The sequence below is a fragment of the Sminthopsis crassicaudata genome, chromosome 1, assembly GCF_048593235.1.
Source record: "Sminthopsis crassicaudata isolate SCR6 chromosome 1, ASM4859323v1, whole genome shotgun sequence".
Taxonomy (NCBI): domain Eukaryota; kingdom Metazoa; phylum Chordata; class Mammalia; order Dasyuromorphia; family Dasyuridae; genus Sminthopsis; species Sminthopsis crassicaudata.
This window is the reverse complement of record NC_133617.1, coordinates 235,389,697-235,404,182: the sequence shown is the minus strand read 5'-3', so window position 1 is coordinate 235,404,182 and position 14,486 is coordinate 235,389,697. Positions and strand designations below refer to the sequence as shown.

The 14,486-nt window shown below is 36.8% G+C and overlaps 1 protein-coding gene across 2 annotated transcripts in view; it reads left to right on the top strand.

The window, feature by feature from the left end:
* TMEM241 (transmembrane protein 241) overlaps nucleotides 1–14,486 on the top strand; it is a 159,328-nt gene that overhangs the window by 51,753 nt on the left and 93,089 nt on the right. For both annotated transcript variants that reach the window (XM_074276586.1, XM_074276582.1), the window contains 4 exons: nucleotides 4,994–5,045; nucleotides 9,264–9,312; nucleotides 10,241–10,286; nucleotides 11,364–11,399. In XM_074276586.1, the coding sequence (XP_074132687.1) occupies nucleotides 4,994–5,045; nucleotides 9,264–9,312; nucleotides 10,241–10,286; nucleotides 11,364–11,399 (183 nt within the window). The remainder of the gene's footprint in view (nucleotides 1–4,993; nucleotides 5,046–9,263; nucleotides 9,313–10,240; nucleotides 10,287–11,363; nucleotides 11,400–14,486) is intronic.

Genomic DNA, 14,486 nt, shown 5'->3' with positions numbered 1-14,486 from the left:
TTTCCTCCCTACCCTTGAATTGGGAACACTCTAATAGGATGGCAATGGTTCTTTGACATGATACACTGCTGAATAGGACCAGACTGTTCTATATAATTGGGTTTAAAAACAACACTGAACGTCTTATAGAGATACCACGTCTTTCATCCTATAGTTGTTGTCTTAAGTTGTATCCAGTTTTTTGGGACTTCATACCATATACCTAAGCAAAATTTCTGGTAATTTCTCATTAGGTTTTTGGAGAAGGAAAATTCCTACCTATTTGGATTTTGACTTCTCAGCTTGAAATTACTTTACAATGCTTACATTTTTTTTTTAGTAACTCCTGTATTTAGGAGAATTTAGACTATTTTTTTTTCTTCCAGAATTCAAGATTCTGTATTGTTACCACTTTGCCATTCCAACCTCATTTCATATTACTCACGTCCAAGAATGCTCTATGGGAAACAAACTGAACTGCTTTGTCCCCTAAACCTTCCCACGTTTTCCAAGTGCCATGTCTTAATCAAATTTGCTTGAAGTGTCCTCCTTGTCTTCATCTGAATTCCTTCTCTCTGCTAATCTCTTAGACCTTATCACAGATCTTTCAATGTGCTCGTGTATAATCTTTTTATTATAGTTTATGATAAAATATAATTCTATAACACAATATACACACATGACTCATTATATTATAGTATTATGTGTTGTACAATCATGTCTGACTCTTCTTGACAAAGATACTGAAGAGGTTTGCCATTTTCTTCTCCGGATCATTTTACAGAAGAGGAAACTGAGGCAAATAGTATTAAGCGACTTTTTAGGGTCACACAGCTAGTAAGAGTCTGAAACTAGATTTGAACTCAGTTCTTCTGACTCCATGCCGGATGCTGTATTCGCTATACCACCTAGCTACCCTGTAGTGTTATAGAATACTGCTACTAGACTCTAAGCTCCACTAGGTCAGAATTATTCTTATCTTTTCCAGACCTTACAGGGTTCTACACGCAGTTACCATTTTGTTGAATGAAAGAATGTGATCCAGACCCCTGACTTCTGACTGTTTTGACTCAGAGTAATTTACGTTCTATTTACAACAAGTGTTTTTGTCAATTTGGAAGGAATAATGTGTCCTTGGTCCCAGACTTTCTGCTTATCAGCGATTTATATGAAGGCCTAGATGGCCTGCTTATCATTTTTTTTTTTTGCCAGTTTAAAATCCTTTATTACTTTGTTGTTTGAACCCAACAGACACTCTCATTGCTGGCACAATGCAACAAAAATGCAGAAATAGCAGGATAAATAAAAGTATGGAATAAGCAAGCGGAAGCCCTTGTCGTGAGACTAAGGGAGCCCCTTCCCCTCCTAGTGGGGCTGAGGAGAGACTCGGATACAATCCTTTTGACTTGTGATACCTTTTGACAGACAGACCTTATATGATAAGAAATGGTTACCATGGATTCGTGGTGCTGAGAGGGACTGGTCAATTAGCTATAAGCCCCACACTATACTATAGGACCAAAGCAAAAGCATTCACCTAACAAGGAGGAAACTTAACATTAGTTGATTGAAAAATTGCTCCTCCCAACCCTTATTCAAAATCTTCAGGAAGGTTAGCCTGGATCTTTAGCAGTGCAAGGGAAGGCTTTGTTATTTACTCTGAGAACCCAGCCTGTGGCTACTCTAGTTTTTGCAGCCAGGTTTTTTGTGTTATTTGTTCAGGGAAAGAAACAACTTGATGTTCCCTGTAGGAGAATGAACAGAAGCTCAAATATGCAATTAAGAGTGAGTCACCCTTTTGGGCTCCTAAAAGCAGCCTGAGAGCTGCCCATTCCCTCTTGGATGCCAGAGCATGAGCAGTACCCCCTCCAGCTGGGACAGCTGCCTCATTAGCAGGGTCACAGCTGCTTATCAAATTTGCTGATAACATGAACCTGAAAAAATAGTTTATATGCTGGAAATCAAAGACAGGATCCCCAAGGATCTCAACAGGTTGGAGCAATGGCCCACACCAGAGAACTGAAATTTAATACAAGAAAGTGTAAATTCCCATAGCATTGAAAAAGATCTACTTACTGCATGAGCATCAAGCACTTTGTATTGAAAAAAAACCCTGGATTTTGCCAGATTGCAAATTTGATATATACCAACAATGCGACATGGCAGCTAAAAATTTGCTCACCATTATCATATTATCACATTATTATATTATTATTTTCATATATAACATTGTAACAATATTATATATAACATTAAGTGGGTCCTGGTGTCCAAAACAGGGTGAAAGTCTTTCTGCCTTCTGCCCTGAACAGGTCACAATGGGAGTGTTGTGTTGAGTCCTGGGTACAACATTTTAGGTAAAAGACACTCCTGGTATTATTGTGATTGAATGACTTGCTTAGGCTCACACAGTTAGTGTCTCATTGGATTTGAGTTCTGTTGTCTTGATTCTTGTTGCACCACCTCGTTGAAATGCGTCCAGAGAAGGGCAATCAGGATAGTGAGGAATCTAGACACGGTGACATATAAAATATCAGTTAAAGGAACTGGAACTTAGAGCAGAAATTTGGGGGTGCGAATGGTAGTAGTCTTCATGTGATTGAAGGGATGTCCTTTGGAAGGTCTCAGTTTTAAAGCTGGAAGAGACCTTGGAAGATATTAAGTCCATTAGAATCTGAGGAAATGGTTGGGACTTAGAGGTAAATTTCACTTGGAATGAAAGCTATCCAATTCAATTCAGAAAATATTTATTAAGTTGAGTAAGTCCTGTGGGTACAAGGACAGAGGATACAAAGATTAAAACAGACAATCTCTGCTCTTGAAGATTTAGAAACTCAGGGGTGGATTTCCCAACACTGGCGGACCTTCTTATTCAGAGGCTGAATGACCACTTGTGAATGGTATCAGACGACCTTCCTTTTCGTCTTTAAGGTTTTTTGCAATTCTAGATGATACAGTGAATAAACCTACTTCATCTGAAGTCAGGAAAACCTGAGTTCAACCTACCTCAGATATTATCAAGCCATTAGCTCCTCAATTTGTCTCTGTTTACTCAGTTAGGAAATGGGAATGATAACGCCTCTCAGGGCTGTTATGAAGAATAAATCAGATAATATTTGTAAAGCATTTAGCACAGTGCCTGGCACATAGTATGTACTGTTATTATTATGATGATGTTTTATGATTATCTTAGTTATTCTCCACTGTATCTTCTCTAAACCAAAATTATACGTCAAGAGAGATTTTGGGAGATTAAAAAGTTTGGATAAAGAAAACTTGGAGGAAATGAAATAAGAACCAAAGGGAAGTAAAAATTGAGACAATTTAGATCATTTGTGGAATATCAACTTTTTATAAAACAAAAAACATTTTCTTTCCAAAATATAAAGCAATTGAAAACATTGTCATTGTGAGGGGAGATTCTTAATATGCATTCATTCAGTGACTAGAACTAACGATTAACTTAGTCTTTACTGATTTAAAATGACTATACCTTTCCAGCTTTGTTAGACACAGCTGGTCAAAATCCCCTTTTATAATATACTTGGGATATTTAATTTGTTTGATTGAGTCAGAGTTTGTAGATGTAGTGCAAAAGCCTTTTTCCTGGCTAATTAATAGTTCAAAAATTCAGTTATAATTAAACATTTACAAGGCATCTACTTAGTGTTCGGCATTTGGAATTGGGCTTATGAAGTTTAGAGAAGTTGAAGTACCTGTGATTGTAGAACTTACAATCTAGAACAAGCATTTCCCCCACTTTAATATTTTATCTCCCCACTATTTTACATAAATAAATTTTAACATTCATTTTAAAAACTTTGAGTTTTAAATTCTCTCCCTCCTTTTCCCTTTCTCTCAGACAATAAACAATTTGAAATAGATTATGACTATGAAATCACAAAACAAAGTTCTTAACTTTTTTTTTTGAATAGCGACCTCCTCAGAATAATTTTTAAAAAAATTCATAATTGAGGGAAATGATAATTTTCTTTTTAAAAATATATTTTTATTTCATTAAATATTTCTCAATTACATATAAAATTTTTTAATATTCATTTTGAAAAATTTCAAGTTCCCATTTCTCTCCTCATCCCTCTCCCACTTCTTAAGAAGGCAAGCAATATGGTATCAATTTTACATGTAAAGTTATGCAAAGCATATACATTTAAAGTTGTGCAAAACATATTTCCATGTTAACCATGTTGGAGAAGGAAACACAGACAGAAAGGCCTACAAGAAAAAGAAAGTATGTTTTAGTATGCACTCCAAGTTCATCAGTTCTCTTTCTGGAGATGGCTAGCATTTTTCATCATAGATGTTTTGGAATTGTCTCAGATAACAATCTTTATCAGAGTAGCTAAGTCTTTCACTTGTTAAGTCATTCATTATTACAGTATTGCTATTACTGTGTACAATGTTTTCCTGGTTCTGCTCACTTCATTTTGAATCAATTCGTTTAAGTCTTCCCAGTTTTTTGGTTTTTTTTTTTTTTCTGAAGTCATCTCCCTGTTGAAATAATTATCTTCAATTGGAGATTAGTGTTGATTTTTTTTAAAATCATAGTTCACAAACCTCCTAAAATCTGGCCATTTATATTCCTGGTTAAGAAACCCTGGTCTAATAAAACAATTATTCAAAATCAGTAAAGGTTTGAAATATAGAGCATTTGGTGATGGGTAATGCAAAAAATGCTCTGAAAAAATAAAGAGGCAGCCAGCCCCATCATCTTGGGGTTTTTTTTTTTTGTTGTTGTTGTTTTGGTCTCCAATTATTTGTTTTCCTGAGGACCTGCTAGTAGGCAAATAGATCTTCAGGTGTCCAGCTCCCTCTTGTCAAATTTATCATTGGTACTTTCCATCCCCAGACAGAAAAACTGCCCCAGTAACATGGATTGAGACCAGAACTTGGAAAGAGTGATGAGGGATGGTTTTTGGTGCTCCCTCCCTCAGCATGATTAGGGAGGGTGTGAAATATTTCACTTTGTCTCTAATCATTATCTTTCTCTCCACAGTGCTGTCTTCCTCCTGATAGCTGCTGGAAGTCTTCCCTTTAACGATTTACAAGTAAGTATAGATCTGTCTATTAGTTTTGTGCTTCCTGTTAGTCATGTTCTAAAATATAAATAATAACAATAGCTAATATTTATACAGTACTTTTATGTCTGCAGAGTGCTTTATTGTATTAAATTATTTGATCTTTACATCACTCCTATGAGGTACATTCTGTAATTATCCCCATCTTACAGACAAGGAAACTCATCAGAATTGAAGGATCATACCAATAAATGTCTGAGGTTGGACATTAATTCAGGTCTTTCAGTACACCGTAGCTACCTGCAAGCTACCTGAAGAATATACTTCACTTTTTTACTACATGCTCCATGTGTGTAGGGATTATTCCATATGAAGAAGTCATGAAGGGTTGGAAATGACTGAAATGATACAACGACACAAATTTATCTCCAGTGCCTAGTATATATGGTATAGCAGGCACTTAATTAATGCCAGTTAGTCAATTGATTATTGATTACTTAGGATAGCTTTAGCTTGTAGAGTTTTGACAAATATTGTGGAAAGATCAGAGACTTAGATGGCCTGTTTTTGAGTCCCAGAGATTTTTTTCTCTCTATGTTTGAGTTTACTCATTTGTAAAAGGAAAATAATAAAATCATATTACAATCCTTGTCGGCTTGTAGTACGGAAAACACTTTGTAAGCTTTCTATATTACATATGTACTATGTACATATCAGTTATTATTGTTGCGTTAAAAAACATCAGGTTTGCACTTTAAAAAAATCAACCTCCAAACTTCTCACATTTTCCCCTGTCCGTTTCCTGTCTACTAATGTGGCAATCTGATAACAAGGAGCATGATTGCTACTTATTGTATTTGTAGGCACTCAGGAAAACAGAGGAGTGAATGAATTAGAAGGTTGTAGATGGAGATCTTGGTGGGACCTTTATAAGAGATGTTTTCCCCCTCCCTTTTTACACATGAAAAGATGGAGGCCCAGTGTGCTTAAGCAAAGGCTAAAATTAACATAGGTAGCCAGTTCCCCAGCTGGGTCTTGGCCATAGGTTTTCCGCTTCCATGTCCAGTGTTGCTTCCTCTGTAGCACAGTGAGTCTCAAAATGAAACGGCCTGAGATTGGATCAGGTTGTTTTCCCCCAACGCCCATCTCCCTCCCCACCATGTGCACTTCGCATGGCTCCGATAATCTCGGTTGACTTTTGGAAGCATTTTCACTGCAAAAGCAGTGAAGAAACCCAGGAGAGGCACTCACATGTTCAGTGGATAGAGCTCGGAGTCTGGAGTTGGGGAGTTATTGTTCAATTGCTTAGCTTTTTGTGACCCCGTGGACCATAACTTATCAGTACTATCCATGGGGCTTTCTTGGCAAAGAAACTGGAATGGTTCGCCATTTCCTTTTCCAATGAGGAGGCGGAAAATCTGAGTTCAAATCTAGCCTCCAAGTTACTAGCTGCATGAACCGGGACAAATCATTTCATCTCTGTTTGCCTCAGTTTCCTCATCTGAAAAATGGGAATCATAATAGCATCCATCACATTGGGTTGTTCTGAGGATCAAATGAAATTATAATTTACAAAGCACTGTTATATACTCAGTGCTATACACATGTTAGTCATCATCATCATTATTATTAATATTGTTATTATTTGTAGTAGATATAATGCTGGATCTGGAGCCAGAAAAACTTGAGTTCATATCTCCCCTCACACACTTAATAGTTATGTGTTCTTGGTTAAGTCACTTAACTACTGTTTGCCTCAGTTTTTTCAACTATAAAATCGGGATGATTGCACTCATCTCCTAGAGTTGTCGGGATTAAAAGAGATCATATTTGTAAAAGGTGTGGTATACGGTAGTTACTGTATACGTGTGCTGTTTTTATTAGTTACTATATCTCACTGTTGACTTTTTTGATACTCAGTGGTTTTTGATTGGTTTTGATATATCCTTTAGCTATAAAATCAAATGGTTCCTCTTATATATAAGATAGTGCTTGACTTACTGGTTATCCCCAAATCCCTCTTTGAGCAGTATTGTGACCACCTTAAATTTCTGCCTCATTAAGCCTGAGGCAATAATTTATGTGGGGGGCAGGACTCTGAAGTTGATCTGAGAGAAGAAAGCAGCATATTTCTACCTTTCTCCGAATCCCATATAAAGTAAAAGCCCTAAAGTGAACTCTTTTTGAAAACTAGACTATTTCCCCTTTCTCTCGTTTTCTCTTCCTGGAGTGGGGAATTCTGCAGGCTCCCTGACTCCTAAGCAGCTCGTTAAGCTCACTGCTTAAGTTTCGTCCAAAAAAGTTTCAGAAAGACACAAACCTGGGAGGGAGAGCTAATGGATGGTAGGAAGGATCCAAAAAGCTTTTTATGGGCTAGAAGACTGGACTGAATCTAAGAGGGTGCCTTGAGTAGAGTACTGGATCAAAAGTCAGGAAGACCTGAGTTCAAATCTCGATGTCTGTGACTCTGGGCAATTCACTTCATCTTTGTTTGCTCAATTTCTTTATCTGTAAAATAAGGATAATAATAGCACCTACCTTCCAGAGTTGCTGGATCAAATAAGGTAATAATTGTAAAGTGCTACACATAGTTCCTGGCACTATATAAATAGTTATTTTTATTAAATTCAATGGAGATAAATGTAAAGTTTATACTTGGGGTTCAAAAAACCCAACTTCATAGGAATAAGAGAGAGGAGGCCTGGTTGGTAAAGTTGATCTAAAGAAGAAATGAGAATTTCAGTGAAGTGTCTGATCAGTCAGCGTGGGATGTGGCAACCACAAAAAGCTAATGTGATCTTGGTCTTGAGAGGTAAATCATCCAGAAATAAGAGGTGCTAATCCCTCTGTTCTTTGCCCTGATCAGACCTCTTGGGGGTTTTTGTTTTCAGTTATGAGCGCCAGAGTTTAAGATTGTTAAATTAATTTAAGTAAGTTTAAATTAAGATTAATAAAACAGCAGAGTTTGGAAGACAAAGAAGATGGTGAAAGGCTTTGAGCCCATGTTATATAAAGGTCAGTTGAAGAATATTTACCTTGGAGAAGAGAAGACATAGGGAGGTAGACATGATGCTTATATTCAGATATTTGAAGAGCTGTCACATAGATTTCTTTTTGGATTCCAAGGATAAAACCAGAAATAATTAATAGAAATTACAAATGCATTATTCTAGGTTTAGTATCAGAAAAAAAGTTTCTTTATAATTAGAGCTATCCAAAAGTAAAATAGGTTGCAATGAGAAGTGATAGATGCCCTCTTTTTTTGAGTTTTTTAAGCAGTAGCTGTATGGCCTCTTCTTAGGTATGTTATCCTGAGTAGTTCCCCAATGAGAAAACATTCCCAAATGTACATTCCCAAAATGTAATTGGGAAATATTTAACAAAATAAATATAATACAACATAGAAAATGATAATAAGTAGTTTTCTAAGTCATTCTGTAGCTGCTGGTATCCTAATATCTTGTTTAGCAGATCCTTCATTTCTATTAGAGTTTGACTCCCCTGAAATAGAAAACCACTGAAGAAGTCCTGTGCAGCACACATTGTTCTATGATTCATGGAGAAGTGATGATAGCCTTTCAACCAGCTACTTTGAAAGGCATCTGTGTGGCTCAGTGATTAGAATGATGGAACCTGGAATCAGGAAGACCAGAGTTCAAAATCGGCCCCAGACATTTATTTACCAGCTTTTTGACCCCAGTCACTTGGTGTCTGTTGGCTTTAGTTTCCATAACTGTAAAACAGAAATAATAGCAGCATATACTTCAAAGATTGTTATGAAAATCAAATGAGAACCTAGGCATTCAAATAATATAAGTTTTCATGTAAAGAAGGAGAAAGTTAGGCAGGGGAGCCATAGAGATTATATAAAACAGCATTTAAAAAAGTTTCCTGGGTATATGGTCCCAAGAGTGACTCAGGGGAGCCATCCGACTGCATTTACTACAGTGCCTACTTAGCACCTATTAGGCACTTATTCCATTCCCCCTTCTCGTCAGCTAGGATGAGAGAGTGACAACTGAAATGTTTAACTTTGAAGTGTGTTTTGAAACCTGAAAGATTTTCCTTAGGGACCACCCTACAGAAAGTGAAGAGGGTCTCTAAGGATTTATCTGCCCTGGCCACCCTTACTTCTGGCACATTTCAGACATCCTGTAGTCACCACTGTGCTTGTTGCCATGTGACTTCAATATATGGTGTGTATTTGTTTCTGCTTAAAATAATTTGTTTATTTGTCATTTGTCATAGTTTGATCCAGTTGGATATTTCTGGGCTGCCGTTCACTTATTGTGTGTAGGTAAGTTTAAAAAGCATGCAGGAAAAAATAATGAAAATGTTGACAATAGGAAAGTATTTAAGATTTGGAATAGAAGAGGAAAGAAGGAAGAAACAGCTTTGAGGAAGGAGTCAGATCAAAGACTAGGACATACCTACTTGTCAGAGGAGCTGTGGACAAAAGAAGGATCAGATTCCAGACACCGAAGTAGAATTGTATTGGATCGGACTCCAGACACCAAAATATTGGGCCAAATTCACTGGTGGTTTTCCTGAATTGCTTTGGCTTCTTTGGAATTTTCCCTCAATTATATCAGTCTCGACTACCTCTTCCTGTCATTCACGGAAAACTTTAATTAAGATATTGTGACTTAAAATTTACTTCCCCAGACCAACTTATGGAATGTTGGCAAGTCTTTCCTCAAAATCCTGGGAATATGCACAGAGGTTTATGTCAAGGTCATTTTCTTTCAATTAACATACCAGAAAATTCCAGAGTGGGTTAAATAAAGGTCTCCATTTAATTTTTTTTTTTGCTTATGTCATGTTTTGAGACACATTGTATTGTGAGAAAACATACTCCTCTGATTTAGTTGTCCTCTGTCCAGAATCTGAATGGTGGTGTATGTTTCTGTTTACCATGGCAAACATGTAAGGGAAGTTCGTCTTTTGTTGGCCATTGTATCAGTGAGTGACTAACCTTCCCTGTTTAGTATTCTCTGAGTTAGTTTATAAGCTGGAATGAGGTAGCATAGATTGTGACATCTCTCTTGAAGACCTTGAGAAACAGGATAGGTACCCATCAGTCTGGCCATAGAACATACCGTCCCTTTTGGATCTCACTTTGACCTTGAGAGTCCTTCCAAACCTTTTGCCTATTCAATGATGATGAGCTTAGTTTATTTATCAGAATGAACATGTAGTAGTGGCGTGTTTTATTTTATTTACAGGGTCTTACAAAATACTTCACAAGGCCCAAAAATCCAGTGTGTTAAGGTAAATTTTAGAATTTTTTTTGTTTTATTTTTTATATTTTTGAGGGGGAGGGTAAAGAAAAAGAATGATTTACTGCAAAAGTTCATCCCAATAACTACAAACCTATAAAGATGGGGACTCAAAGCTCCACTGCATAGAATTGTGGGGGAGTGACAGATTTAGGTACCAAATGTTATTCTCCTTTTTTCTTTGCTGTCTGAAAATCTATAGTTCTATCACACATGCATTATAATTTTCAGCTGTCAGATGAACTTAACCTCTACTTTATAGAGGCTGTAATTACTCTCCATGTTTTTTATTTTGTATCTGACCACAACTGAAAAAGAAACCTCTATCAGCTATATTCTCTGGATCTAGCGAAACCTTTGGTATAGGTGGTGGGGTTATTCTAACTAGTCACTTTTTTGGCAGTTTAGTTGGATGAGAGAATCCAGTTTTGTTGAGAGGTGCCTTGGATGATTATTCCTGGATTAACCTAAAGAAACATGCGCCTTCCAGATTTTCTTTTAAATAAAACTCTCCCTGCACAAGATAGCTTCTATATCTCCACTGTTGGTGTTCCCACTTGGTTTGCACACTCTCTGAAGACCACATATACACACAAAACAGTATCTGTTTTATATAGTATCCATGGCACCCTCTCTCCTCTCCCCCTTCTTCATGTGAAAGTGTATCCGATTTGAATGAAACAAACAAAAAATTTGAAAATCCAGGTTAAAGGAAGTGTGACGTAATGAGAGTCAGTCCCAGAGTTAGGATGTTTTGTCTTGTCATCTACCTCTGAAACATATCGGTTGGGTGATACTGCTTAAATTAGTTAATCTCTCAGTGCTCAGAGAGCATGTAGTAATCTGCATTGATGAGGATAGAACTTCTTCACTGGGAATTTACTACACTGATATAAAAAAAAAAAAAATCCAGGTTCTAGTTTGCATTGAAAGTCCTCTTATTACTGCTTGTTGCTCATTTACAACAATATGCCGTTAAATAATGTCTTAGTAGAGAAGTATGACTATTTTTTATTGGCAAAAATACTGATCATTATTTTTTCCTTTTTTCTTCCCTTCCAATATCTAGTGACATTGACCAGCAGTACCTAAACTACATATTCAGGTAAAATTACTAGCCCCATTATCTTTTTGAAAAAAATTTTTTTTTCTTTTTTTAGCTTTTTATTTCCTCTTTTTTTCCCTGAGGCAATTGGGATTAAGTGACTTGCCCAGGGTCACACAACTAGGAAGTATTAAGTGTCTGAGGCCAGATTAGCTTTTTATTTTCAAAATATATGCATAGATAGTTTTCAACATTCACTCTTGCAAAACCTTGTGTTCCAAATTTTTTCTCCTTTTCCCCTATCCCCTCTCTGAGACAGTAAGTAATCCAATACATGTTAAACATATGCAATTCTTCTATACATATTTCTACATTTATCATGCTGTGCAAAAAAAAATCCAATCAAAAAGGAAAGAAAATGAGGAAGAAAACAAAAAGCAAGAAAACAACAACAAAAAGGTGAAAATACTGTGTTGTGATCCACATTCAGCCCTGTTTTCTTTTTCTTCAATTCATCAGTTTCAAAAACATTTTCCAGTCACATTTTGAACAGGATATACTTTGAGTCATTGTCCTTTTTCACCAGATTAGTTCAGAAATTAATCAATTAGGAGCAGGACAGAAATTAAAACTATATAGTAGGAGAACAGGTTGAGATGTATGGCTTTTTTGTAGATCATGAGTCCCACTGTCCATTGTAGGAGCCAGCACAAGAAGCCAAGAGTTTACAATCACACTGAGGTAATAACAGAGTCAGGTTGGAGATGAAGCTTTTGCCCATTTGATCACCCATTATTTCTGGAGTGAGCAGCCTTGCTTCCTGCATCCAAAGAGAACTGTTTTTCTCATTTTGTGGTAAACTTAATACTCAATTAAATATTTATATTGAAAAATGCCTTTTAAACATTAGGCTTTGTTACAAGCATGGATAAGAGCTTCCACTGTACTTAGACTAGAATAGAAGACTTGCATTGGTCCATCTTGACCAAATGTTGTAGTGAAAGCCTTTTTATAAAAACTCAGGATTTTAAAAAGTTTTGTTTTTAAAATGCTTCCATGACATTGTACCACTTCAGGCAAAACTTCTAGCCAAATCAAACATCAAATGGATGAGGGATGTGGAAGAGTGAAGATTTAAAGCTTTTTTAAATCTGTAGCTAATTTCCCTGTGTTCTCTTCCCACTTCCTACCCATTCCTTTATTTTATCTTGTATATATTTATTGCCTGTGAGCCTGATCCTTGTAGCTTCCTGGCTAAGACTAAGGGGTCAGCCAGCTCAAGCCAAAATCCTATTCCCAAATCTTTTCTTTCGGCACAAGTGATGAAAATGTGTGAATCAATACTGGGGGTACTGTTTGGCTTCTTGCTGGCATTGAAAGCACCGAAGGAATGAACATCCAGAGCTTTCCATTATGCTTGGATTTATGGGTCATCTGTGCTTCTGCGTTGCCAACTCAAGGCAATGCTTGCCAAGGCAGAGAAGTTGGTTTGAGTTCCCAGTTTTTTTTTTTTTTAGCAGGAGACAAGTGGTGAGAAATTTCTGAAATTGTAGTCCAGTGATTTCCCCCCCCCCCTTTTGAGGGAGTATTTATTCCTTGAATCTTTCTGTTTAATGATTCTGAACTAGCTACTTATGACAAGTGAGTGGTGATCAATTGTTAGGGACATAAAAAAGATGTAGAGAAGATGGAGTGAAGGGAAGAAAGAAGAGTAGAGTGTGCATACAGCAAGAAGTTAGTATATAACTATGAGAAGGGAGTTGTTTTGGCCTTTTTTCCCCTTGGATTCACAGTTATGTTATATGGGGAATAATGTGGGGAAGCAGCATAGAGTACTGGCCGATGGTCTGGCCTTGGAGCCAGGAAGACCTGACTTTGATTCGTATTACCTATATGGCTAAGGGTAAGTCTTAATGTTTTAAGCAATTCTCTTGGATTATAAGGTATATATTTACATTGATGGAGGGATTTTTATCCTTAAAGAGTTTCCCAAATCAGTGAAATCATAAATCTGCCTCCTACCTAAAACAAAATAAAACAAAATTAAAAAAAAAAGCTTGATCTTGGTTTTAGGAACTTTTAATTAATTGACAGTTAATAATGAGCACAGGAAATTCTAGTGTTCTGGTTATTTTCAGACTAATACTTAGTCTGGGTTTTTGCAGGACACTTCTGGCCTCACTCAGTCTATAACTGTTTAAATGGGAGAATAATTTTCCAGGGACTCAGAATCAGAGAATTTTAGAGCTTAATGACTATCCAGCCCAAACCCTTTATTTTATAGATGAGGTTTCTTTGAAATGGTGGTGTTTTAAAGCCCCAAAGGAAACATAGGAATTTTCTTTTGGGTATGACAAAAAGACTTGGCTATATCTGAAGGAAGATTTATTGGGTATTAGCATAGAGAGAGTTTATTGTTTATTTTGCAGAGAAGAAATGGGTTCCATATTCTGGTGTGTTCTTTTTTCCAAATTAACACATTATTTAATCCTATCATTCCATGGCTGTAGTGTTGTGTATAATTTCAAATTATAGACTTCAGAGAGATTTCTGCCAAGAATGTACATGCCAGCAATGACTAGAATAACCATAAATTTAGTTCTCATAAAATTCCAGTGGTGGCTAGAGAACTAGCTCTCTCATCAAGCTCTTTCTCTTGACTCTGGGCTTCTGGCTCAATAATGCTAGTTTCTAGGGCTACTTACTCCTTAAAGTGTATTTTTTTTCTCCTTTCTTGCCTTCTTTTCTCCAACTACCCCTACAATGAGAATAATAGCATTATAAATATCCCCATTGACCTTATCTCCTGTGTCTCAAAAGCTGTAAGGCAAAGTTGGGCTGGTATGATGTAGTGTATCACTGTCCCTCCCCTTTAATTTTGCCTTTTCTTCATCTAACTTGGTAGAAATAGTACCTTCATGTTGCCTCTGCCTCCATGGGATACCCTAGCCAGATGTGATCCCCTCTTTCCCTGCCCCCACCTCCAAGAAGAGAAATTTGTACTTGGGACTTTTCACACCTTTGGTTCGGTTCAATCCATATTATTTTTAATGGTTTCTGAGGCATTGGGGAAGGTGCTGGGAACGTGCTGTCCATGTTTTACTTGTCCAGTGTTCCAGTTCCTTTGAGTCATGATTGATAATGGCT